Source organism: Rhinolophus sinicus, linkage group LG01 (assembly GCF_036562045.2).
Source record: "Rhinolophus sinicus isolate RSC01 linkage group LG01, ASM3656204v1, whole genome shotgun sequence".
Lineage (NCBI taxonomy): Eukaryota > Metazoa > Chordata > Mammalia > Chiroptera > Rhinolophidae > Rhinolophus > Rhinolophus sinicus.
The window spans coordinates 183,376,317-183,403,399 of record NC_133751.1 but is presented as its reverse complement, the minus strand read 5'-3'; the positions used below and the strand labels follow the sequence as shown (position 1 = coordinate 183,403,399).

At 45.2% G+C, this 27,083-nt stretch overlaps 1 protein-coding gene across 4 annotated transcripts in view; it reads right to left on the bottom strand.

Moving 5' to 3' along the window:
- Positions 1 to 6,759: 6,759 nt before the first annotated feature.
- Positions 6,760 to 27,083, bottom strand: part of NRP2 (neuropilin 2) — a 112,267-nt gene continuing 91,943 nt past the window's right edge. For 2 of the 4 annotated variants that reach the window (XM_019726888.2, XM_019726887.2), the window contains exons 16-17: positions 9,742 to 9,792; positions 6,760 to 7,539 (exon numbers count right to left, since the gene is read on the bottom strand). In XM_019726888.2, the coding sequence (XP_019582447.2) occupies positions 7,235 to 7,539; positions 9,742 to 9,792 (356 nt within the window). In that variant the 3' untranslated portion in view covers positions 6,760 to 7,234. Of the gene's footprint in view, positions 7,540 to 9,741; positions 9,793 to 22,360; positions 25,869 to 27,083 lie in introns of those variants that run through there. The other 2 variants (XM_019726890.2, XM_019726889.2) reach the window with 2 other exon arrangements.

Genomic DNA, 27,083 nt, shown 5'->3' with positions numbered 1-27,083 from the left:
TTATGTGGGGAGCGGGAGGTGAGACCCCACGTGACACACTGCATGACAGGAACACTGACCGGTTTCAAAACCCTGTAAAGATTTCTTTGAACTCCCATTGGATTTAAAAATAGTTGTCTGGGAATAGAAATGTGATTGCTCCAGGAGAGGTGAGATCAGGGGGCTGGGGGGGTGGGGGAAGAAGGGAAGAAAACAAGCAAATCTAGAAAGGCGCCTGCACGGCCCTGGAGTCAAAGCCCTGCCAGGGCAGTTAGGCATGAGGCTTAGCCATACGGCGGGCAGCCAGCAGGCGCTCCAGTGGCTGAGCTTCAGTTCCCAGTGGAGGCAGTCAGGGCTTCAGGATGGAGATTTATTAGCAGAACTGTGCTCCAAACCATGGCAACCTGGCCCTGCAGACAATTCTGAGAGGCCTAGGGGGCGGGGGGGCTGGCGGGAGGCTGGAGGGGCTGCAGCCTGTGCTTTGCAAGGAGAACTGTACCTGTTTCCAGGGGAGGTTGTTTAAATTAGGGTAGAGGACAGTCCACATCTGATCACAGCTGCCAAAGCCTGGTGGTTTGGTGTCGTGCGGGGTGTCATGCAGAGTCTCTGGTCCCGCTCCCCATACAAGAACGCAGGATATGGTGAGGCCAAAAAGGAACACCCACGGAGCCATAGGCAGGGGAGTCATACCACTACGGTCTCACTGGAGGCTGGGTTCACTGGACGTGCGACCTGCTGTCCCTTTTGTCTGCAACCCACCGGCGACTCTCTTTCACTCTCCTCCACTCTCCTCGGCTCTCCTTCATAGCCGCAGCAGTTATATTAGAGGCTAATGGCTCAATGGCTACAGCTGACGGCCAATCAGTCACAGCTGATGGGCATCTACTACCCGAGCCAGCACCCCTCCACGTGAGGCCGAGAGCCTGTAAACTACTTTCTGGGGCTCTGCCCCCACATTTGGTGAGGGGCAGCACAAAAACAGAGCACCCCAAAGCTCCACACCCCAAGTCCCTGGTTGGAACTTTACTTTTCTGCTGGTGAAGGGCTTTGTGGGCACCTCTGTGTGCACAGGGGCCTGCCGGCCCTCAGGTTAGGGCTCTGCGTCCTGTGGGTCTGCTCAGGCTGGGTCCTCTGGGGAGAGAGGAGGCCGGCTAACCTGGTGCCGCCGGGCAGGAGGGTTGATGAAAGGCTCTGACCACTTTGGCCAGGTGGGCATGGGTCCCCAGCAGAAGGGTCTCTTTTTCTTAGAGCACTTGAACATCAGTCCTGTGGGGTTTTCTGGCAGGGAACAGAGAGGAAGCAGGTGTCATTCTTTGGATGAGCTGCAGAAACAACTTGGCTCAGGGCTCCCTCGGTGGTCGCTCGCCCTGGTGTTCAGGGAGAACATAGAAGGCATGTTCTTTTGCCAGGAGCTTGTCTCAGGGTCACCGAGAGAATAAAAAAGAAGGACCAGCCTTGGCAGAGGCGAGGAGCAGCCTGCGAGCCTTGGGAATTCTGAGAGGTGCGAATTCAGGGGCAAGTGTACCTCTGCTTCAGTCCTTAGGCTTCTTAGGACCCTCCCCATTTTGCTGATTTTGGGAACAGGTGTTCAAGTTGCCATGAAGCCCAGGAGTGGACAGAAGGAAGCTGTGAGGACCCACACAGGTAGCATTTCCTATTCTGACCATCACCCCCTCATCTCACACCCGATCCCCGGGGGGACATATTTTCCCCAGGAGTTTTGTTTAGCTGTGCCTCGGATGAAAGCCTGACGTCTGTGAGAATTGGAACAGAGTCATCTTTCCGTTTCTTCTTCAGGCACCCCTCCCGTGCTCCATTCCACCACCAACGATGCAGGGGCAAAGGCGTCTCGGTATCCAGATGGGTCCTGTTTCCCTCAAGGATGGGCCTGTTCCAACTTCATTTCACTGCCTCCCCTGAGGATTGTATAAACATTTCCAGAAGGATAGAGATAAGGAAAAAAAAAAAACTTATGTAAACACTAGATGGCTAGAGACCAGGAGATATTATTAGTTTTTCAGGGCTTTGAAAATACCCAAAAGCTCAACTAAAGAAACGTAGAAATTTGCTTTTCATTTTAACCTCTGTTATTGTTGCTGGGTCAGTAATGCAATAGAAGCGGGCATCTCAGGAGACACATATCATAGAGATCACGGTGGGGGGTGAGGAGGTGGCAGGGATGGAAGTTGCAGAAATTTGACTTTGGTGACCTTACTGGTCAGTGAGGCATAGGACTGGGAGTGGGGGAGCTGTACTTTCTATAAATTAAGGAAGGCCAGAGTGATGCAGATTCGAAAGCACCTCCTCACTGTGCCTTAAAAGATCTTACCTGGTTCCTGTCCTCTTCTCGATACCCTTCCCCTGTTAATCATGCCTTCATTGCACTGCTTTGTGTCCCTAGGAACACAGCAAACTCTTTCCCACAGCAGCATCTTTTCTTTTTTCTTTTTTAAAAAAGATTTTATTGGGGAGGGGGAACAGGACTTTATTGGGGAACAGTGTGTATTTCCAGGACTTTTTATTGGAGAACAGTAGTGTGCTTTTCCCAGGACTATTAGCTCTATCCAAGTCAAGTTGTTGTCCTTTCAATCTTAGTTGTGGAGGGCGTAGCTCAGCTCCAGGTCCAGTTGCCGTTGTTAGTTGCAGGGGGCACAACCCAGCATCTCTTGCGGGAGTCAAACCGGCAACCTTGTGGTTGAGAGCCTGCGCTCCAACCAACTGAGCTGTCTGGCCACCCGGGAGCTGAGCAGCTGCTCATTGACCTCACTGTAGTTGTGGAGGGCACAGCTCGCTGGCCCATGTGGGAATAGAACAGGCAACCCTGTTGCCCAGAGCTCACGCTCTAACCAACTGAGCCACCCGTACTGAGCACCCGTCTGCCCCCAGTAGAATCTTTATATGCTGTTCTTCCTTTAACATGGAAAGCTTTTCCTAGGCACTTTGCTTAGCTGACTCCTTATCTCTTTAGGTTTAAGTTCAATATCACCTTTTCAGAGAGGCCTTCCCTGACCAATTGTTCAGAGGGGAGTGACCCTAGTAATTTTTTAAAAAAAGTTTTAAAGAGATATATATTATATCAGATTCATTTGGTTTCATTATGATATGTGTTGTTGACTATAAAGCAGATATATTTTATTCAATATAATTGACCCAATGCGTGTCACACCAGTAATAAATAGTTGTGTCTTGCAAATATGAAGTCAAGTAACACAAATGTTACACCTTTAATATCTAGTCATTCTCTATGAGCTACCTTCATTGCATTTATCACAACCAGTCCTTATTTATGGGCTTGGCTGTTTGCTTTCTGTCCCTTTCACTGGATTGTATACTCCGAGAGCCTACAAAAATTAAGAAGTGTTCAAAAACACTTCCTGAATAAATGATTGAACCAAATTTCCTTTCCAGCGTGAGCAGAGCCTCAGGATGAGGGCAAATTCAGGTTTGGTTCACAACTTCAAGTCTCCCATTTGCATTGGGGCTTGGGGAGGGGAGGGACAAGGGGGGCAGTTCATAATAAAGCTGCTCTCTCCTCCCCTGAGACCTTGCCTTAGTTAGGAGTGTCACGTCCTTTAGCTTTTCCTGGCCAATGTCTATTTGGTTTGAATCCAGTCACACACAGGTGAAAAGATCCCGAATCACCTTGTTTCCCAGACCAGAGGTTCTTACAGGAAAGTGCATAAGAACCCCTGGAGGGCTTGTTAAAAACACAGACACCTAGGCCATCCTCTCAGAGTTTCTGAGTCATTAGATCTGGGATGAGACCCAAGAATGGACACCTCTGACAAGTTCCCAAAGGATGATAATGCTGCTGGTCCGGGGACTGCACTTTGGGAAGCACTGCCTTAGACCTTGATGTCACCAGAGAGATTGACAAGCCAATGTTTGAGCAGGAAGGAAGCAGGAGTTGAGTCAAAGTTGCAGAGGATTGGCGATGTCAAGGGAGGAGATGTGTTTGTATGGATCCGTCTTGGAAATCCACCAGGCAAGTCTTTCAGTTCAAGTAGCCCACCTGGCCAGGTAGCCCATTACCCAGCCTCATGCTATTTTCATTGTATAAAAGGCCAGCCAGCCAATCAATCTACTAACTCCACATGACAATGTTGAGAAACACTGTTCCAAGAAAATGACCAACCATCCTGGTTTGGCTGGGATTGAAGGGTTCCCGGGATATGGGACTTTCAGGAAAGTCTTGGATAAACTGGGATGCTTTGGTCACCCCAAGCCCAAATCTCTTTGTCTCAAATAATAAAAAGATATGCAGCAAAATATCTCTGGTATAATGTTTATTTAAATAGTAATCTTAGAAAGGCTTTATACAAATCATATAAACACAGTTTGACATTGTTGTTTGTTTATTTTTTACATCGAAGAATCACAGTAAGAGCTCTCAAGTTCCCGTGGTCTGTCTGGCTCAGCCAGCGAATGGTCGAACACCTTTAACTGCAAACCCTGGAAAAGTTAACCTTCTGGGTGATGGTTTAACTTTCCCCTGTTTTCGTGCCATTCATGCTCATTCCTTGGATCCTCATCCCTGTCAACTCCTCATCCCCACCTAAGAGAGAAAGCAACCCTGTGGCCCTGTTGACCACCTAGTCCGGGAGAGCGTGGAGGTAATGTGTCATTCAGTACAAGGCAAAAAAGGAGATCAATACTGTGAGCTGGGTTTCCCAAAGGGGACGAATCAAGGAGATGGGTCAGCCAGCCTACCTGCAGATAGAGACAACAAAGGAACCAGGGCGTCCCCTGACCAAGTTATAAATGGGCCCACTGTCTTATAACAGACCAGCCTCCAGGGTTGGTGAGGTATCTACATGTAGCCCTGGGTAGCCTGCTTTTGGTCAGCATTCAGGGCCCACTTAGGGCTTCAAATCAGCCCATGGTGAATATGGATATAGAGGGATGCAGGTTGAGTTGTATATAACTTAGAGGTGAATGGCAGGCTGGAGACAAGGCTGGTCTTTGGAGAACTGTAAAATGGCCCACTGGGCATGAGAAGGCCAGGACTCCCAGAATAGGCCTCTGAATGTCCCTTCTTTTGCAGGCTACTTCTGGAAATCCCCAGGACTTGCTAGCTTCCTGAACACTGAGCTACATGGGGAGGTGAAGAGGAGGGTGGGCTACTGAAAACCTTGCTTCTGCTGTCTGCCCAGCTCAGGGGGTGCGTAAAGCTAAGCCCTTGGGGTTGACAGCTTTACTTTTCACTTCTAACTACCACTGCGCCAACGAGTGCCGAGATCAGCAGTGACACTCGGGCCTTCGGTCAAAGTCAAAGTCACGACAACACTGAGTCCCACATGACCATTCACATACACAGTAGATACAGAGAACTCAAAGGCAGCAAAGACACACACACATATGAATAAATAGCTGTCGGTATGAACTCTCCCTCTCTGCATACAAAACACTGTGACATTACCATTTGAACTAGCATTTCCATAAGTTACCATTTAAAGGAACCTGCCAGTCCCATTCACCCTTCCCCTTTCACCTGGGTACGAGACAAATGAAATCGGGGGTGACCATAGCAGCAAAAATGGTCAGACAGTCTACTACTGATATGCAATAGGCTGGGCACACTGGTTGGGTTTCAAATGGATTTTCCAGCACACAGGCAATCCTTAGGCATTACTGCAAAGTCAGATTTGGATCTCGACGTGGACAATCTTATCCTTCACACAGTTTCATTCTACTCCAGATGCCTCCCCTTCTAGAGCCGTAGAGAGTCATCTAGGGATGTGACTACCGCTCGGGAAGCAGGGCTCATTCCATTGGTAGGATCAGCGGTGAGGTGAGGGAGCTGGGATGGGAGCCATTGGGATTAGGGAAGGAGGAATGCCTTAACTTGTATGATATTCACTGATTTCTACATAGAGGGAAAGCACATTGTTTTCAAGGCACTTAATAAAAAACACATCATAAATTGGTGTGTGTGTGTGTGTGTGTGTGTGTGAACACAGGTCTCTCTGGGGTTGCAGCAGTGTTGTTAGCATTTTGGCCCACAGTGTTTGCAGACTTCTGGTTAGACTTGCATACATCCTGGGACTGACTCTCCTGAAAGGTTGAGGTGGTGGCTGTAAGGCTAAGGAGAAATCAATGTTTACCAGCCTGTCAGAGAGACGAATTCATCAAAATGTCTCCATGCAGTCTGCTCAGGCTTTGTCATCACCCGGTCAGAGAGTGGACTTCTTTTTCCCTCTCCACGGTTCTCCTTTCCTTCCAGTGCTCACCAGTTACATCTCACGGACGGAGAACACACAGTAAGAGCCTATATTTTCCCACCCCGTCTCTGAGAATATCCAACAATGCTATTCCCGGGGCTTAGAGGACGGACAAATATGTGTGCGTGCATGTGTGTGTATGTGCACGTGTGTATATGTGTATGTTTTAGAAGAACAAGGCAGAGGGGAAAAAAACCAAAACCAAACCACCACCAGAGGCCCCCCCAGGGTAGCCTCACAGCCTCAAATTCTGGTCTGAATGGCTCCTATTCACAAAGCATGTTAAGGCCTGTCCGCTTCTAACATGGAGGTGCTTCTATGGATTTTGATGTGTGACGTTTCCTTTCTGGTTTGTTTTAAATCACATATAAGAAATAGCTGTTCATGCTGACCCTAAAATGGCAATTTTCCCCTGGATAAAAAAAGTTAAAGGCAACAACATCCTACTTAAATGCTAGGGCTGGAAGAGGCCGATTGTAGTAGGGTTGGCAGGCAGAACCTACACCACAGCAAATCCCGTGAGTCACGAGAGGATCAGAGGACAGGATAAGCTGGACAGCTTTCTTTCTTTTCTTTTTCTTTTTTGAGTTTTTTCCTAAAGATGCAAAGTCTGAAAAGACCCTTTGCTTTTCAAGTGTAGATTGGACAGAGAAAGCTGAGACTAATGATCGCCGCTCTACCTCTATGCTGGAAATGTCCTTCTCTTCTGCCTCTTTGAGTTGCTCACAGACCAAAGAAATACAATAGAATAATAATAAACTTACAAACGAAATAGAACTCTGACCCCAAAGAGATGAGCTCCCGTCTTTGTCCCAGCAATGACTCAGCCACCGAGGTGCTAGGTGGGTCATAACCCCCCCGTGCGCCTGTATCTCCCCTCCTCTTTACTCGCCTGTCTAGCGTGTCCACACCTTCGGTATTCTGGATCAGTTTGATCAAGATTATGGCATTCAGTTTCCAAAGGAAAAAAACTGTAATCTTCACTAGCCCCTTCTGCTGGAATGAAATGTCAGATGTGATGTGGGTGCAATCCGTCATGCCTCTGAACAGCACTTCTGGTGGTTCATCTTGACCTTGTGCTTGAGGCCATCATACAGCTCGAAGTTGTAGTTCTCCAGCGTGGTGCAGCTGCGGGAGCTGAGGCCTGAGTAGGAACAGGTGCAGTAGAGCAGGAGCCCCGCACACGTGGCCCCCAGCAGGACGCCCAGCGAGCTCATGGCGATGATGGTGATGAGGATGGGATCCAGCGTGTAGAGCCAGCTCTTTTCTTTGTCGGCCGAAGGGGCACTGGCCCCTGAGGTCGGGGAAGAAGAGTTGTTCCAGTCCACCTCGTACGTATCTGTGACAGAAAGCACAGGAGAGACTGCGGCACTGTTTCTTTCACGGTGAGATAACGGAGCCTCCCCAGACCAGTTCAGAGGTTCTTCAGAATAGGGGGGTAAGCGGGTGGATGCCAGGATTTACACTGCTTGGCTTCAAAGCCCAGCCCTGTCGCATCCGAGCTGTGCAACTTTGCGTAAGTTATTTAACCTCTCTTTGCCTCAGTTCTCTCATCAGTAAAATGGAGATACTAATAAAATCGACCTCACTAGGTTGTCAGGAGGATTAAATGAATTCATATTTGTAAAGTGCTCAGTGTCTAGCACATAGGAAGTGTGGTCTGAGTACTGGAAACTTAAATAATTTGACCCATGGTAGGTAAGCTCAGATTTTAACAGACTCTTCAGGGTGCCTTTGGAGCACCTGGAATGTCCCTATGTTCTGGGCACCCTTCTTGCTTTGTCTCCTCATCCCTCATTTTCTACTGCTTTCAAGTTAAACCAAAGGACACACTGAGACTATTTGCACAAGAAGAGGTTCTCAAGTTAGCATTCCCTGCCACCCAAGCAGGAGATGTTTTTATGAGCCACCAGACCTCACTTGACATACATCTTCCCTTACTACTGGGTTGAATTATGTCAACTTCCCAGATGCATATGTTGAAGGCCTAATCCCCAGGACCTCAGAATGGGACCTTATTTGGAGATAGGATCTTTACAGAGGGAATCAAGGTAAAATGAGTTCATTACGGTGAGCCCTAACTCACCGTGACTGGTGTTCTTATAAAAAGGGGAAATTTGGAGACAGACACAGATGGGAAATTGTCACGTGGACATGGGGATGGCCATTTACAAGCCAAGGAGAAAGGCTTGTAATAGATTTGTCCCTCACAGCCCTCGGAAGGAACCAATCCTGTTGACACCTTGATCTGGGATTTCCAGCCTCCAGAACAGCGAGAAAATACATTTCTGTTGCGTAAGCCCCCAAATTGTGGTACTTTGTTAGGCAGCCACAGAAAATTAATATATTTCTATAGTGTCACCAAGGCATGATCACATCGATGGCTCCTTTTGTGGGATTCCCTAATAATTCCACGAAGAAAGCAGGGTGATAATATAATTTTTTTAATAGATAAGGAAACTGAGGTTTTAAGAAATTAGGTGACTAGGTACTCCCTCAAGGTTCCGGAATTTAACAAGCAGTTATACTAGGACTAGAAATCAGGCTTCCTGCCTCCTCATTCCTTGCTCTTTCCACACGTCTCAATGCTTCTGCTGCTTGGTCTACGCATTGCAGCCTGTCTGTGGAGGCCCGTTGCGCTGCTTTGCCCATAAAAGGAGTGTTAGACAAGGCTTTTCCAGGGAGCTCTGCACTCAGTTAACAAGGTGCTGTTTGGGTTAGTCATTCTGTTTCTATAACTACACTTGAAGTGTTTGATTAAGGTCAGGTTAAAAGCAGCTGCTCTATAAACTGCTCTTCTTAAATGCATCAATCTTGGTCTAAAGCTGTTCTTTGAGGGGAACTTTAGTGATCTCTCTCGGAGATCAACTCTGGCAGCCAGAGAAGGCCAGAGAGACCTATGTTGCTCTGAGTCGAGGGAAAAAATTACATCTACATGTTGGCTCAGTGGACCTCCAGTCAGGACTCTTGTGTGCTAGCTTCTTGAAGTGTGTATATTTGAGGTGGGAAAATAGAGCTTAGAATAAATATGAAAATATAAGATGGGGCAGTGTGAAAAAGAAACCTAAATCTTGCAGTAAGCCTCAACTGGGAGTCTTGGATAGCGTGATAACGGTTCCTACAAGCCAGGGAACTGGAAACCACAGCAGGTCTGGGAGAATATTCACGTTTACACTCATTTGCTCAGGCCCTTTTTGCAAGGAGGTCAACGGATTCAAGTAGTGACTTGTATAGAGGAGCCTGGTTTTTACTTCTAAAGGGTTTATCCAGATTTGAAGTCCCTTAATGTTAAACGTTGCCCAAAGGAGGGAACCTGTTTCAGATTAGGCAGAGGAAACTCAATAAACTTTCTAAATCTCTAAATTTGACCTTGACAGAACAACTGATGGTTTTTTCATTCCTCTCTGGATTCTTTTCACTTATATTTCTGACTGGTAGTTCTAAATTCTGGCTCTCCAATACCCTGGGCATTATTTTTGTTGACATCTTTATAACCAAACTTGAATTTCATGATTATCTGCTAAATCATAGCAATACTCACCATCAATTTCATCTTCATAGCCCTCTCTCCCGTGTATTTCTGGGATGTCCACTATAATGAAAAAGAAAACAAACAAATCGAGTTATAACAAGTTCTATTACCATGGCTAAAAGGCAGAGATGCAACCTTCCTGAGAACGACTCCCCAGTGTGGTGGACAGTTAAAGCATCACATCTGCTTTGAGATCATTTAATAGGTATTTTACTGGAGACTTTCCCCTTCAAATGATTTGTCTTTACTTCCAACAACAACTAGAAAAGTGGAGACAATAAAAAAGGTCTTTAGTGCCAAGTAAATCCTCACTTGTGTCTTTATAATGACTGTCGTTCATTACCGATATAGGTCGGAGTTCTATCTAAGGCAAATTCAATGACATCAGATGTCCGTCATCAGTTGCCGTTACTGTCTGTGATGGTTGTTTAGTGTAACGTGGTACTCTTCCTCATATGCGTGCATCTAAGTGGACACCAAGTACAAGAGTCTTTCTCCTTTGGATTTCAAATAAATGAATGGTAATTTAAGGAAGTCATGTTTCATCGTTATATGTTTCAATGTAGATGCAGAACTGGAAAGAATGTCATAAGGCCTATTCACCTTCACATATCTGTGCAAATATCTCTCATCTTTCCTTCCCCATCTATTTTTCTCATTGGCTTTCTTCACAGTTTAGAATAGATCAAACATGGGCATCCAATCTGACCAGCCCAGGCTTGAATAGAGCTGAGTTAATTTACTCTGGATTTTCTCCAGTATTATCACTGTCTATTTTATATTTTTTTATACTAATTTTTTGGGAAGGGGATAATTCAGGTCTCTCTATTCACCATGCTGTCCATCTTACAGAATCAGAGCCAATGATAATTACCTGTCTAAAATGGTAAAACATTAAAAAAGAGAATCAAATAATGTGGTAAAGAGCAGGGTCATATCCTTTCTTCCAATCTCACAAGTTAATTATACCTGTCCCAGTGGTCAGCAAAATGGCACCAAGTGAACGTATGTGGCCTGTTAGGAGTTTTATTCAACCCAAAGTCAGGTGGACAACCTTGAAGTCAGCAGTATCAATTGATATCCAAAAATCAAGGATTAAAATAAAACTAAAATACCAAACAGCTAAAGTATCAAAGAAGAGGGGAAAAAATGACCTTCAGACCAGGCTGACCTTCTCCCTCATCAGCAAACGTCTCAGGGAAGATCTACTTGACCATAACCCAGACTGAGGATCCATCCCTCACGGCCACACAGGGAATTTAGTCTTTTCCTGGTTGTAATCGTGTTAGAAGTCTTCCTCATTCCTGGCCAAAGTGCTAAAACACATTCTTATCCTTTTGGTCGCTAGGAAGGGATGCAAAAAACGTGCCAAGACGCTACTTCAAAGGATCGATGCCACGTGGCACTGATCTTCAATCAATTCAGCTGTCTCCTGGCATGTTTATAGCCTGCAGTCCTGGCACCTGCAGTCCACGCCAGCTTGCCCACCTCAGTGCCCGTCCCCTGCCTTATTCTCCAGGTCCCTGCAAAGAAGGCTGTTTGGAATGAAGACGTGAACGTGACTCAACAAGAAGCAGGTGGTGTCTGTCACCGGGGATGAAGTCAAGCTTGTGAAAGTCAAGCCGGGGCTTTTTTTTAAACTTATGAAAAAAAACAAACATGGAAGAAAACCATCACAGTTCCAACAATTAACCGTTTCGATGGGATGCTCCTATGTCTTAACACTTTCATGGTTAAACGATGCAGAACACTGGAGAAGAATACATGAATCAGCCTAGGACGCAAACTGCAGGGCTCCTGCCAGTGACTTTTGGGCCAACTCCTGTTCTTGCTTTTAGGGATTTGGTCTCTGCCAAGGACGTGACAAATTCTTGGAGGTTAGAATGTCACTTTGCTCCATCTCACACCTTCAGGGGAGAACTCTTAGGACACTATTGATGATGGGCCAGAAAGGGGTGGATGTGGCATGGATCTTAAAGGAAAAAGGGTGAAAGGATGATAAGACTATGAGAACATTTCCCCCCCAGGAGATCACAACCTTTTGTCTCTGGAGGCAGAGGACCGGATGAGATGACATCCCAAGGATCGGTCTATTTCTGAGGCTCTATGAAATTGACTGCCTAGATGTGGCTGAGATTTCTGCACATGGAGATGAAAGGCTACTTAAGGTGAATAAGAACATAGTAGAGGCTTGACTGGGCTTTTGGCTGCTCCCAGCAGTTTGGGTGAGTGGGAAGAGGTAGGAAAAAAAGGATAAGTTAATCAACATTTTCAAAACCGCATCTGTTCGCCAAGCCTTAAAGAAAAAAATGGCACACTGGGGAAAACCCAAATAAAGGGAACATTTGTACAAAAAGCAGTTTACTTTGATAGCAATTTTCTCTAGTCCTTTTGCTAATATTCTTGATATCTGTGTTTGATTAACAGCTTTCTTTCTCAAAAGCCTCTTTGCCTTTCATGGGCCACTTTCCTTTTCTGTGGAGCCCAGTAGGTAAATCTTAGCCTATTTCCTCAGGATGCTGGCAGGAAGGAGTGTGATTCTCCCACTGGGTCCCTGTACTTCTAGCAAAGAAAAGGCAAGGGTGGGGAGGAGGGACAGTGATGAGCCAGGAGCTTGAGGCAGAGAGTGGAGGCAGCACTTTCCTGGGAAGAGAATGACAGTTACAGGATGGGGACCCAGCTTGGCAAATGAGGCAGACAGCAGAAGAATGTGGGGACCAGGAACTTGGCATTTTGTTATTATTATTATTTTTTTAATGAGGAAAACTTGGAGAGGACTTTCTAGGAGTCTGTTTAGTGTTTGTGAGTGTGAGATGGACAAGGGAGAGTGGAATGGGCCACACCTTTAGAAGAACACAGATCAAGAATGGATCTTACCACCCACAGGACTTCCACTTTCAACCATGCTCACATGACCCTGTTTCCTTCTGGGCCCCTGTGTGGACTCCATCTCAGGCCAGTCTGACTGCAAAGCCCGAAATCTGATTCTGAGTACTGTGTTAGGGCCAGAGGAGAGCACCTCCCCTCTCCAAGTCTGCACTCAGGTTCTTTGGGATGGGCAGGACATTGCAACTACCCCATCTGAACAGAAAGAAAAAGGTCTTCCCTGTCTTGGATCCCAGGAGACTGGATACACTCTCCGACTGTTTGCCTGCAGCACTCCCTCACCACTTTGATGGGAACTAGCAAAAACCTCTCATGAATGTTAAGTTATGATGATCTGAAATTTGGGGCTTCACATTTTTCATGATAGGCGTTACTCAAAGAGGGAAGGCTGACTTACATAGTCCTTCATAGGGCCGTCTTCATTAACCGACTGACTAACCAATCAAGCACCCATCACTTGTTAAGAGGGTTGACTAGGTGCCCGGGAACCATATAGAGGATTTTGGGAAATGAAGGTGTATGGGACCAGGGGTCTACAATCAACGCCCTTCAGTGTGTTTGGGAAGCAAAGAGTCGCCCATAACAAAATAGCATAAAAGAAAGTGGGGCATTGTAGAGGGGGCTTTAGGTGTTGTTGGAGTGCAGGGCAGGGATTGGGCAAATGAGGCTGGGCCACTGGCAGGAAGGATACCTGGAGTGAGGAGGAGGAGGCTTCAGAATTGAGGCTGCTACAAGGTGGGGGTTGGGGAGTTCTAGGAATGGTTTCAAACACGGCACCGGAGCCTTTTTACCTGCACACTCAGCTCTTGGGTTTGGGCTTGAATTCATTTTTTTAGATCCACTGAGGAATTCAGAGATTGCCTTGCCAGGCCACAAATCTTTCACCTTGTATTTCCCTACATGAGAGTCAGGTCCCTTCACCAGCTGCTGTGGAGCAGCACAGGGAGAGGAAGAACTCATGAGTGACCAGAAGGGAGTTTAATCGAGTTGGATTAATCATGTGAGCAGAGCAGCCACTACTTAAAAGATAAACAAACAAAATATCCAATTCAACAAAATGAAGTCATTTTCATACTGACATTGAACCTCAGACTGAAAGTCCCCTTGTTTCCCCAGGACTCCCTTCTCTGAGTATCATCGAGAGGTGGGTTAGGTACACAGTGAAGAGTTATTCAAGGTCTCGCCTATCTCCCATTATCCTGATTTTTCAGAGCAGGAGATCCATAGTGGCTAGTTATTAAAACATCCACGGGACTGCTCCAGGAACTCCTGCCTCCCTAGAAGAGCCAAATATCCTCTAGTGTCCTTATCAGTAGATTGCAATACTACGGCATGAAGGGCGAACAGCAATACCCAGTTACGAAGTGAACCTACTCTAAAGAGATATGTTTTCCCCCAAGGGGTCTGGAACACTGCCTTGGTGATGTAAGACCACACATGCTATGCAGTGGAATCACCCCAACCTGCGACTGGGAAATTCCCCGCTGTGTGATTTCAGTCTCAAACAAGAAAGCTTTCTCTCTCTCTCTCTCTCTCTCTCTCCCCCCCCACCCCCCCCCACACACACTATCCTCTTCTCTCTTGTTTTCTTCCATTTTTTTTCCCTCTTAAAATCCTTTGGGGTTAGTTTGCTTTTCTGCTTTTCTGTTACTCACAGAAAAATTATGACCTTCACTTTCACCTCTTCAGCTCTGCTATGGTCTACTGTGAGAGGCTTGGCATTGACACTGTTCTGTGTACTTTCTGCATTGTAAAGGGAGCTTCACAGGATGGCAAGGAGCGTGAGAAGCCTGCCCCCTACCACTGGCTACTTTTAGATACATGATTTAAGGCAGTCCGTCCCTGGGTCCTTGCATGCAGATCATTTCAGGACACCAGCAAAGGCAGGTTCTCTGAAAAGTCCCTTCCATGACAACTCTGAGCAATGGGTTAAGAGGCGTGGTTGAAATGGAGGACAGGTTTGCCATCCAGAATGCGTAGCAGAGACACTAAGGACCGGTCAGCGTCAGTTCCACTCTATACCTGAAAGGAAGTTGCACAGGACATAGAGGAGCACAAGGCCGGGAGCAGATGGCCTACTTAACATCTGAGTTCTGCTACTCGGCCCAGGTATGAGAGCTTGGGCAAGTCACTGACCTCCTGGAGTCTCTGCTCCTCTGTAAAGCAACCACTGATGTTCTTCCCTGCTCTAGAATTCTATTAATTTTATGGGCAGGAAATGAGATGAAAGCTGTGAGTCCTTCTGATGAGGGCTCTCTGAAGATGGCTGCTGGAGGAAGTGGATGAGGTGACTTCTACAGAAAAGGGCTTCATGGTCATAAACTGCACACTGTCCTAGTCTTTGTCCCGGGTCTGTCCTTTCCTGGAAGTGCTTGCTCCCTGAAGACATCCATCTTACAGTGTGCATGGAAACAGAAGACCACGAAAAAGATAAAGGGGAAACCATGAGGTTTTATATTTTCAATACTTGCTCATTTGGCTTAGGAACCAGTCCTGACAACTGGCAATCTAGGAACTGAGAAAGTGGGTAAGTTGTGCCCTAAGTTTGAAGCCTCCACTTTAACTGAGTCAGGGCTGATAAAACCTCATGGAAAGCCAGCCTTAATACATCCACTTAACTCACCAAACTGCAACCAGCCTTTAAAGCAAGGAACGAAAAGACAGGAAATCATTGAAATAATTCATTTTCACAGGTACCACCTGTTATTGCTTCTATCATAAAGAGGAAGAAACTGAGGAAGGAGGGTAGCAAAGTGCAATAAGTCATTGAACAAATCGGCAGTAGAACGGAGAGTAAGCCACAATTTCAACACCTAGTTTGGGACTGTGATTTGTGTGGTATAAGCTCTTGGCTACTTCAAGTCCTTGTTAAATTTAGTTCCAAGTTCCCGAACCCCCTGAGCCAGCTAAATACCTAAGTGTTTGGATGGGAGTAGCCTTCAGAAAATACCCTCAGCCATTTTGTTTTGATCTCAGCAGGAGATACAACACTGGGATCAAAATAAATGAGAAATAATGAAAGACTAGGAGATATTTCTTGGCCCTTCAAAGTGTTTAGTTTACCATTTAGTATTGGCTAAAGGTTCCCCCTTTCCACTACACTCAATTTTCCTAATTCAGTTTGCTCATCTCCAGTTGTTATAAGAAGCCAAAAGTTCAGATGTTGATCTGAACTTTGCCAGAGATCTTCCATAGAGTCTGGTTACTTGAGAGCCATCCATCCCTTGCTGGGTTTGGCTTGAGTTTAGAAATGCCAGCAGAAGACCTATTATCATGGGTTTTTATCTCTTGGGCTATAGCCAAATCTATACAAAATCATGGAAAAATTATTTTTTGGAGTTTTCCAATGGTTTTAAGCAGAAAAGGAAAAGGGGGGGGGCTTGGTTTGAGATATCAAAAGTCTAAACTTGAATTTAGCCATTATTTTCTATTATTTTTAGTTGAATAACTAGGAGGAAACACTAAAAAGGGTTGGAAATACCAACTGCAAATGAGAAGGCAATGAAATGATCTAATAATACTTTCAAGTATGGAGGCGGAAGAGGAGCTAAGGCCAGAATGGCTCCACTGAGCCCCAGCAATGGCGTGAAAATAAGAAAAACGCAGCCAGAGAAATGTTTAGCTATAAAGATGGGCTTACAATTGTACAGGCTGGAACAACTCAGGAACAGAGATGGAGGACAATTCTGGAATCCCTTCCTTACTCTAGGTCTTTGAAAAATCAGAGATCTTCTCCATCACTGTAAGTAGATATGTCAACAAGGAAGGGGCTCTTCACACTTGTTTTGTTGGCTACCTTTTCTTAGGGTAGGTAGGTGGAAAAACCACAGAATTTTTCAGGGAAAATTTTCCCTCCCCTCCCCTTCTTTGCCCTGAGATGTTAGGGAAAAAGTCTTCTCCCTTCACATTTCAGTGTTCCCCCTGTGGGTCTGACATTTCTCCTCTCCTCCAGTCCCAATATTCAAGAAATGCACATACTTGAAACACTGTGCGGGCGGAGCCATTTGGAACAAGCTGGGTCAAGTGAAAGTGTGGAGGCGAAGAAACAAAACTGCATCCCCTTCCAACACGAAAAAGGATGTCTTCTTAAACATTGCCCTTCATATTTTGGAAGGCCTTGGAAAAGACTCTCTATACACAAGTATCTAACAGCTCTTGTGAACACAAGAATGAATGACTCTGTGATAAGATTTTAGGGGTTCCAAAAAGGTACCTCTCTCTACCCATTCAAGAGATGATTCCCCCCAGAAGCTTGCTGGTGACCAATGTAATTATGTATAGTTATGTAATTATAATGTAATAGAATAATTCCTCAGGTTTGGCCTCCTGTAAGAATGAAACTAGTTGGAGGAAATAACCAATTAAGCCTTTGTGTGAAGGAATCTGATCCAAGCTTTTCTGGGCAAAGGCTTTGGTGGAGGAAGGGAGGGCAGAGAAAACAAGAATGCCAGAGGAGAGGAAAAGGCGCCACCAAGAGAGGGGGCCCAGGGCTTCCCATGAACCTTATTATTGAGTTCATACTCTTAGTCCGAGGTTGGCTGAGGCCAGTGAGGCACCCCCAAGGCTCCTTTGACACTCCCGTGTCAGCCCCCATCTAGGTCCTAACGATTATCTTCCCACCTCAGTACCAGCTGTCAGAACCACTGTAGAGAAGCAATGGGGAAGCCCACATAGGTCCCTGAGGTCCTTATGTACCTCCTACCAGTCCCTTGGTCACAGTAGGAAAACACAAAGGGACGAAACAGTTCTTTTAACAGCTGGTACTAAAATGAAGCCTCAATATCCAGCAGGCCGGCTGAGGATATGACATTGGTTATGGCCACCTCTGCCTCAAAGCTTTCTCCACACTCCCATCATTACTAGACCTGGCTGCTCTCTAACAAGTTACAGAGAACTCTAGTCCAGGCAGCTTGTTAATGAGCCGAGCTGCCGGAGAAAGAAATCGCTGTGGTCGAAGGCCAAGACATGGTATACTGTGATTCCAGTTCTGGATCAGAACCTTTGCTTTTGGATATGTTAGTTAATGATATTAAAAGGGTTCAATGTTGCACAATTACACACAGAAGACAAACTAAAAATAAGGTGTGTGTGTGTGTGGTGTGAAATGTCTCTAGCTCACCCACACGTTGAGCTCATGCTATTTTTTTTCCCCTGAGCCATCCAGAGTTATCTACCCAAGCCCCATGCCCAAGATTTAGCAGTCCTGGATTTTTGTCAGGTCAGAGAAAGCCCACAAAACCCTTACGTGGATGGCGAAGCTATCCATTATGCTCACGAAGTCACATTATCATGACCCCTTTGTCTTAGCACATGGTAGAAATCAGTGTAGTGCTCTTGGAAGAAAATGGTATTTCAAACTAAGAGGCCCCTTGTTCTCTCTTCTGTTTACCACTCCTTGTTGGAGCCATTTGGGGTTAGTAGCTTTGCCTGTACGTATAAACTTCCCACTAGAAAATAACCCTGTCACCTGGTGCCTTTCCTGAACCTCCTTAGAAGGAAGCTGGACACCACCTTTCAGCCCAGAAAGCCTGCTCCTCTCAGGGCGTTGGTCACAAGGCAGCATGGATTAGAGCATCTCAGTGGGCCTGGAGGCCCACTGTGGCTGCTGGAATATTTTAGTCTACAGCACAGTACTGTGCACTGACCTTAAAGGATGTTTTTTTACATGAATTTTTTAGTAGAAAACATAAATAAATAACAGCAAGGCACAGTACAGTCACTCTTTGAAGCGGCCAAGTGGAACTCATTAATCATGGAGGACAGGGCTCTGCCTGCTGAACCCAGGGATAGAATTAACTCCTGGGCCACTGCCTGGTGTGCTGCCACTGCTCCGGCGAGCTGCCACATACAGGTAGGCCCACTTTCTCCACATATTGGCAGTTAAAAAATAAAAGGTCACTAGGATTAAAATACCCTTCGGCTAAAACTGTCCAGAGTCTTCTCTTACAAGCACTCTACCCACTTTAGAGAAAAGGAGATAGTCACAGAGATTATGCGGCTTGAGCAAATATGGCAGGAGATATCACCCGGGCTGTCCACTAATTTGTTACCTTCTCAGAAGGGGACAGGTTCATTTAAAATGAACACCTCAGCCATTTCATTCTATGAAAATGAAAACAGGCACACCATTTGACCCAGAAATTCTATCGGAGAGAAATATGTGCCCAAAGAGGCATCTTCCAGGATGGTCATTGCAGTATTGTTTATAATAGTAAAAAAAACAAAAACAAAACACAAGACACAACTTGAATGCCCACCAGTAGGGGAGCAGTACATCAATACAATAACGAAGGCTGTACAACATCTAAAAAGGATGAGGGAAATCTGTCCGTGTGTACTGAAGTATACTCAAGACTTTATCCAATGAAAGGAAGCAAGTTGTCCAACAAAGAGCGCAAATGTGATGATACCAGTTACACAGAACAAAACCAAATGCCAACCAAATAAAAGCATGGAATTAGATATGACTATAGATGTTTGTTAAAGATATAAAACAAGACCTCCAACCATTTCTTGTGGTTCCTCTCTCTGAGAAGGACAGTGGGACTGGTTAACAATGAAATGGACTTCTGTTTCCTCTGTATTATTTGCACTTTTTGAAGATGTAGTTGTATATAACTTGTAGGTTAAAAATACAGATGAGAAACCAGCCAGTTACTATCCTAAAATTTTCCCCAACAACCTCCTTCAGGATCAATAACCAGTCTGGGCATAAGACTCCAAGAAAAGGTGCTTCCCCACTGTCATGCAGGGTCTCAGCTCCAGCTCCCCGCACCAGAACGCAGGATATGATGAGGCCAAAAAGGAATACCAACGGAGCCCTAGATAGGGGAGTCATACCACCACATTCTCGCTGGCGGCTGGGCGAGACACAGGAAGTGGGATCAACACGATCCACAATGTAATCCACTTGCTGATTGCACTTGCTAGCTGTAATCCGCCCTCTGCTTCTCTGCCAGCCAACCAAACCAACCAACCAACCAACCAACCAACCAACCAACCAACCAACCAACCAACCGCCTTACCAGCGTGGCCACGACAGTTATATTAGTGGCTAATGGCTAACCGGTAACAGCTGATGGCCACCCAGCCACAGCGGATGGCCATCTGATTACAGCTGATGGCCATCTAATAACCAAGCCGGCGCCTTTCCATGTGAGGCTGAGAGCCTGGAAACTGCTCTCTGGGACTCTGGCTCCACACCCTCTCAACACCCAGCACATCTGTTGCTAACTCTTCAAAAGGCCTTTCCTATTTCTTGGTCCAATGCCCATGGGACTTTAGTTTTTTGGGGCTCTTGAAGGTCAGTGTCCACAAAGGCCAAGAATAATTACTTCACCTAGAAGAGAGGAGAATGATTCTGGGTTTCCTGCCCACCCACTAGTTTTCTGCCGGTTTTCCTGAAGCACCTAGATTCTCCATTGTGCCAGACCATCCTAAAAGGGTTTTGCTCTTTGGCAGTTCCCCCAATCTCGTATCTCTTCAGTGCTTAGGCTTGGAGCCAAACGGAACTCCTCCACACAGTTATTAAAAATGTACTCTGGCCAAAGCCTGTGGCTTGATGCCTTCTGAGGGTGCAGGTTTCTGATTATACCTAACCTCTCCACATCCTCGGATGCACCTGACCTATGTCAGGCTTCATTAAATCCTACACACTTACTAGATTTTAATTTATTTCCATAAGGTGATTCTTTTCCTTGCTGATTGTAAGACCATCAGCTCATGTTCCCCTCTCCCCTCCTTTTGCTCTGGTTGGATTTGTTTCGTGTTTTCGTTGGGCAGTCACTGAAGGGGATGAAAGGCAAACTACAGCTGTGAGAGCCACAATGATGTGCACAATTAAAGAGAGAAAACAAGCCGCACCGACAGATCTGCAGTCTGGCTCAGATGTGCAGCTCACAACGCAGACAAATCAAAACTTAAAAATAAAGCTCTTGTCATCAAAGATTACAGAAAGGCCACGATGTTTGTGAAAAACAACTGCAGAGTCAGTAAAGAGGGGCGAGAAAAACAAACACGGGCCGCAGTAGATTGGCCGGGCTTTGGATATCTGGGCTAGGAGGGCAGTGTCTTGTTTCAACAGCAAGAAGGCACACTTAAACCCTCATAAAGAGCCAGGTAGGAGCCCGAACAAACCTTACTGGGCCTTGACATCTGGTATTTATGATCCACGGAAACACAATTTCTGTAACAGTTGTGCTTGAGCTCGGTCTGAAATACATGATACCACGTTGGTAACAGTGCTGTGCTTGGTACCTAAGATTAGAGTCCTAAGAGTCTTTGCCCTTTTGGGGGAGAGAGAGTACCTGTAAAATGAGCGTTGGGACTAGAACCAAGGCAGAAAGAGCAATGATAAAATTCTCAAAGGTGGCTCCCAAAACAGTAATGCTAACGAAATATAAGCGATGGCTAATTTAATTTCATCTGGCAAATTTGGAAAATGGTACCTGAGCCTGGGTCTTTGTCTGAAAGAAATACTTTCGAGATGCCTTCATTTCATCCTTTTCTAATGGGAACAAATGGCTTTAAGGAAAACCAATATTACTTAGGCAAAATGGGTAATTGTGCTTGTTATGAGAGGCACAAACAAGGCTTTAATCATGGATATTCCACTCTATTCTCCTGGAGAGGACAAACAGGGATGTCTATACTGAGTCTTCTCAACTAAGAGAGCTTCCTCGAAGATCTGAAAACCAGAAGCCTGTTTCCTTGTAGCACTAGTCGGATAGGTTTCCTAATTGTAAAAGCACTCCTTCCTGGATCTGGGTTTAGAGAGGGGGAAAATGGAAGACTCTGGCAGAAATATGGTCTCTCGGACATGTCCCTTTTCTTAAGACATTTATGGATGGGTCTTGGACCCCTGAGGAAGTCTCCTGGGTTGATGGAATGAATGTTCCTAATATACACAACGACCTCTTCTTGACCACATTCTAGAAACATTGAACAGATGGAGGTTGTAGTTCCTAGATTTTTTCTCCTAATCCCTGTCTGACAGAAATATTTTATATAACTAATCACTAACTACCCAAAGAGGAGAACCAAAGAAAAATATTTGTCATTGAGATCTGGCTTGTTTAGTAAGATTTCCCCAAGTCCCTCTCCTCCAAGTTTTCATGGAATGTTCCTTTTATAAACTGTTGCACCCTGATAGTCCAGGTCTACAGTAACCATATAATTATCTTCATTACTTGTTCCAAAATGAAGTCTAGAATATCTTTGGACCTTGAACATGCTACAAGTTCTCGTTCTGACTGGGAAAGTGCTCATAAGTTGGAGATGAACGTTCCCCTGGAAGTAATAATTTGGTAGGCAAGGGGTAAGATGTCACCACTTCTCCAAAGGAAGCTATGTGTCTCCGTAGAGCTGAGTACATGATTCAGCTTCACCAGTCCCATTCCCCTAGGGGACCCTTTGAAAGTAAGAGTCCAATCTCCAGGGATTTGCCATCAAGAGAAATTTTGTGGAAATCACATTGATCAATTTAGCACTCAGCAACTTTTGCAAAATCCCACACCCATCATAAAAGTTGGCTCAGCTGCACAAATTGGATAAAACTCCTAACAAGTAGTAATAAAAAGAAAAGAAGGAAAAGCTGGCATTCAGACTCGAGAAAACCCACCTACCTCCCACAGAAATGCCCTGTAGCTCAGAAGGCAACGTGTAAACTTTGAAAACATCAGTTTGTTCAAAGCCTACATTTCAATTTTGTTCTCACAGGCAAAGGGGAAAAAAAACCCAGATGTTTGTATAAAAATATCATTATTTTATTACATTCCACACAATACATTTTCAAATAGTTTCCAATGTCCACAAGTTATTTTGACACACAGGCAACTGAGCAATGCAAGAGTTGTCACAGTTATAGGGAGAGGGGATAAGAATAGGAAGTTAAAAATCTTTTAAGTTTTCTTGTCTTGCTGTTCTTTGGTAATTTTCGGTTATTTAGGTGTTAGCTTGCCTGCTAGTTTCATTTTCAAGACAGGGTCTTTTTAAAGATGGGGCATCAACCTCAGAAATATTACTGGATTTCCTATCCTATTCTGGCTTTAATCCCAAAAGTGTGGGGTAAGGGAAAAGACATTTTACTTTATTTTCAGCATCCTGTTTTGTCAATGGCACTGCTATGATATTTTTTCCTTTTTTTTCTGCCTTCACCAGCAATTAGGAGATAGCAATTGCTAGTATAGTATCAAGCAAGGGATTTCTCACCCCAGAGATAGGGGATTCATTCCCTCCTGGGTCTGTTGACATGAAACTTCTAAGGCAAAAACTTTACCAGCCTGAGCTAGACCTTAAATTCATTCATTCATTCGTATTTTATGAGTTGCCATCACCTCTTTGTCTTCTGAAAAGCAACTCTAAACACATGCATGCATGCATTCACCAGTCCAGTCTATTTTTTTTTTTAAGAAGAGAGTGACTCTTTCCTCCCTCTATGAAATAAAGAATTTTGCTTTTTAAAGATGCAAGGCATGCTTTTATAGACGAGCTGCCCTTTTAGCATAGTACCTGGATAATACTATGAAAGTTGCTGGGGCTGAGAGAGAGAGAGAGAGAGAGAGAGAGAGAATATGTGTGACATCCCCAGCTGAAGTACATCATGGGATTCACGAAGATTCGAGCAGTCTCATATTCTCAACTATGGCATGTACATAAAGATGATGCCACATGGGGCATCAGATAAAGATACAGCAAATTCATAAAGTTGTTGTCTTCTTTTAAAGAAGGGAAATCCTCAAGGGTATATGGTAACTCAGACAGTTGCTACACTGGCTGGATTTTCCAGGTGTAATTTCCTGACACCATGCCTCCATGGGGTGCCTACAGGGATGTCAATCATTTCAGAGGAATGCCCGGCTCCAAATGTGAACACCTGAGATAAAAAGCCCTTAGTGACTGGCATGGAAGTCATCACATGGTGTCATGGGCACCTACCCCTCCTCCCTCTCCCTGCTTCTTTTCTCATCTTCAGCTGGGGTAGGACACGTCTTGAAATTTCAAGGTAGCTCACGCTTTAGCCTTTCATCTTTTCTTTTTTTGGCAGGGCTGCTGTGGTTGAGACAGAGTAGCTCTTTGAAATAGAATAAGAGTGGGAGAGCACCATTCTTTCAAGAGGATGAAACAAACCAGATGCAAAAGTGAGTATGTGTGCAGTAGACTAGGGACTGATGTGGATATTCTGAAAGAATGTTAAAAGTCTCTCTCTCTCTCCCAAGCAACCAAAAAAAAAAAAAAAGACAGAAAAAAAAAGAAAAATCAATCATTAGTATTTTGTTCTCTGAAGGTACCTGGAGGCTTTCAGCCCAGGCAACCATCTTTGGAGAGAATCTTGTACTTCCCCAGTGGATTCCTAGCAGGAAGGTGAGAAATAAACACCCTCAGGCTGAGCCCCAGTACACTGAGAATCTCATTAAAATATGAATTTTCTATCACTGAAATCGACTTCATTATTGAATCTATGCTTTGTACAATATCATTAGGCCATTTATCTCCAACATCCCTTTCCCTATGTTGCTTAGAGAGGACAAATGGGTGGCAACGGATTTATCTTCATTATACTTCTCGTGACGATACAGCAACATCTGGAAACGCCAGGCCAGCCTATGAGGGTGTATTTGCCAGATGCTACGAAAAGGGGTAGCGCACTGGTACATTTAAAAAATGATTACTCTTTAGTCTCTCATAGTATTCAACTAAGTCAGGTGGACAGCCTTACATTTTAGTGGCTATAGATTCAGGCACACATTAACACCATGAAAGGAAAGCAAATGATCTCTTTTCCCCCATATTTTACAAATGCTATTACAATGACCAATATAATACCAAAGAATACAGTTTTTAACCTTCTTACTCAACTCCATCCCAAGTTGGGCACAATGATTCCCCTCAGATGAGGAGACTTTTAAAACACAACATTTCAGTCCTTCCTTCTCCTCCCTTCTCTCCTCCACCTCCTCCTGCTCTCTCTCCACGTAAGCCACTGCTTTTCCTACATCAGTCTCAGTTTCGTTATTCTCTATGACTTATTCCAAGATTGGACTTAACTGATAAAAGCTAAACATTCATTATGAGCTTCTCTTTTATAAGGCAACATGAGACAGATTTGCTTCAGGGCTGGAAGTAGAGATGGTTCCGCTCGCACCCAGTGGCTGTTATCTTGTTACTTCAAAGACGCCAGGAGACATGACAAAGGGTCATGTCTGAGTGCATTGGGGGAACCTTCCTCTTGGGTCAGGTGTGGGGCGGGGGATGGGGCGAGGGATGGGAGGGGCCACATTGCAGTTCATGTGGCCTCTAGGTTTTTAGGTACCCGGAGATGACAATGGTAGCCAACAGAAAGCCAGCCAAAGCTAGATAAGGCAACAAAAAGCTTCAATCTCTTCTCCAAGTAAACAAAACTAGTACAATATATTATTTTCTTGTAAAATGTACCCCTGGAGAAGTAACACAAGAGTGAAAGGGGGTGCTCTCTGAACACACCCACACACTCCCCCCCACACAATGAACCAGTCTCTCTCTCTCACACCCACACACAGAGCTAGTCACACACACGAATGTATACTATGTACAAACACACAGATCCAGGATTCCCCTCAAGTCTCCTGGCAGACTGCCCACCGAGAGGAGGTATGGGGTAAGGCAAGGGGAAGAATCAGGGAACCAGTTTCTGGAAGAAAACCAGCTGAGCCTTGAGTTGTGAAGTGCTTAAGGGTGTATCTCTTCTCAAATTCCAAGATGCAGCATTAGAGTTGGGGTTGGTTGGTTTGGAATCAACAAAAGAAAAAAAGAAAAAAAAAAAGAACCCAAGGAGAATGTTCGGGATGGACAAGAGTGCACAGGGTTTGTGCCCCAAGAGAGAGATGTCTGAGAGTTCACACAGAGACTAGGCGAGGAGAAAAAAGTGCAAAATCGAGGCAACGTGTTTGCAGTCTTTCTCTTTTGTTTTGGGTGCTGTCCTTGCTTCGGCCCTCAGCAGTGAGAGCTGCGGTCTTGCTCTAGCTTAATGGTTAGGGTGGGCTCCACCGCCAAAGGGGCCCCGTTGGTGTAGTGGGAAGTTTTGTAGGTGATGGAGTGATCGGTCTTCTTGGCCGCATAGCGGAACCGGTGGTAGTGAAGCACCAGGGCCAGCGCGACGAAGACCAGCACCAGCACGGGGCCCCCGGCGGCCATTACGTAATACCAGTAGGCTGGGATGGGCTGCACGGGCACCGTGTCCACTGTGGGCTCGGTCCCTGGTAGGAGGGTGCCCCCTGGTGGAGAGACACAGAAGAGTGTTGCTAGGCTGAGAGCATGCAGACTAATCAAAAAATTAATTAAAAAAAAAAAAAAAAGGAAACACACACATGCTTTGGAGTGGATAGGGAAGGGGACAGGGGAATAAGATGGTACTGAGTATATAGTTCCTGCCAAGCACTTGTAAATGACTGATATTATTTCCTTCTCACAACATTATGAGGTAGACGAGACCCATTATATAGATGAGGAAGTAGAGGCTCAGTGAGGTTAAACGAACAGTGGTTACACAGCAAGTAAGTAGTAAGTATGGGATTCAACCAAGAGTTCTTTTCTTCTTTCTGTTAAGCCACAATTACTCTATAATACATAGAAGCGTTATAATTCACCCATATGCACGCTCGCGTGCACACACACACACACAAATATACACAAGTAAATGACGTTGAAATAACTTGGGATTCCATAAGGCTGATTCCCTGAATGGGTGGAAATACAGTATTTGGTCTGGCTGGCCAGTGTTCTCAAACAGCGTATTAATTAGGCTGGCTAGACTTGAAGGTAAATTCCACATTGGCTTGCCAAGGGTTCTGTGCCCATTGAAATCAGCCTGGTCTTGTCTAAACAGGTCAATTCACTGTCGAGCAATGACTAACAAATCTTCATTTTTAAAAAACTGGATGGAGGATTTAAAAATCTGATTGGGAGGATGTTGAAACAAAAAATGTGGGCGCAAAGTGAAAGTGGGTGTGTGAGAGCGAGAATGAGTGAGAGCAAAGGGAGGGAGATCATTCTTAATCAAGGGAAAGACAGAGGAGGGAAAAGAAGCTAGCAGAGGATTTAGAAGGCAACCACATTCACCGGCTGGCCTCTGGTTGCCATGGAAATGATGTAGTAGATTTAAGCCCAGGGTAACTCTGGGGAAAGACTGGCTAGAATCCCACTTGATGCAAAACAGTGCTACAACTTGATTTTCCCAAAGATTTACATCAGATGAGAATCTGGCCCAGAATGGGACTAGGAGCATTTGAGCTTGCCAAAACCAGACATGATCTTTACTTCTGAAAAATGATGTATGCTTAACCTATGAAAAATTCCTCCCTAGGTGCTTATATCAAGTGCCGGTGGCCAGAAAGATGTATCTTCTCTATCCATGGGCCACCCCAGTGGGGAGCTATGGCCATGCTGCTGCCTTCTTCATGCATCATTGGTCCTACTCTGTGGGTGTATCT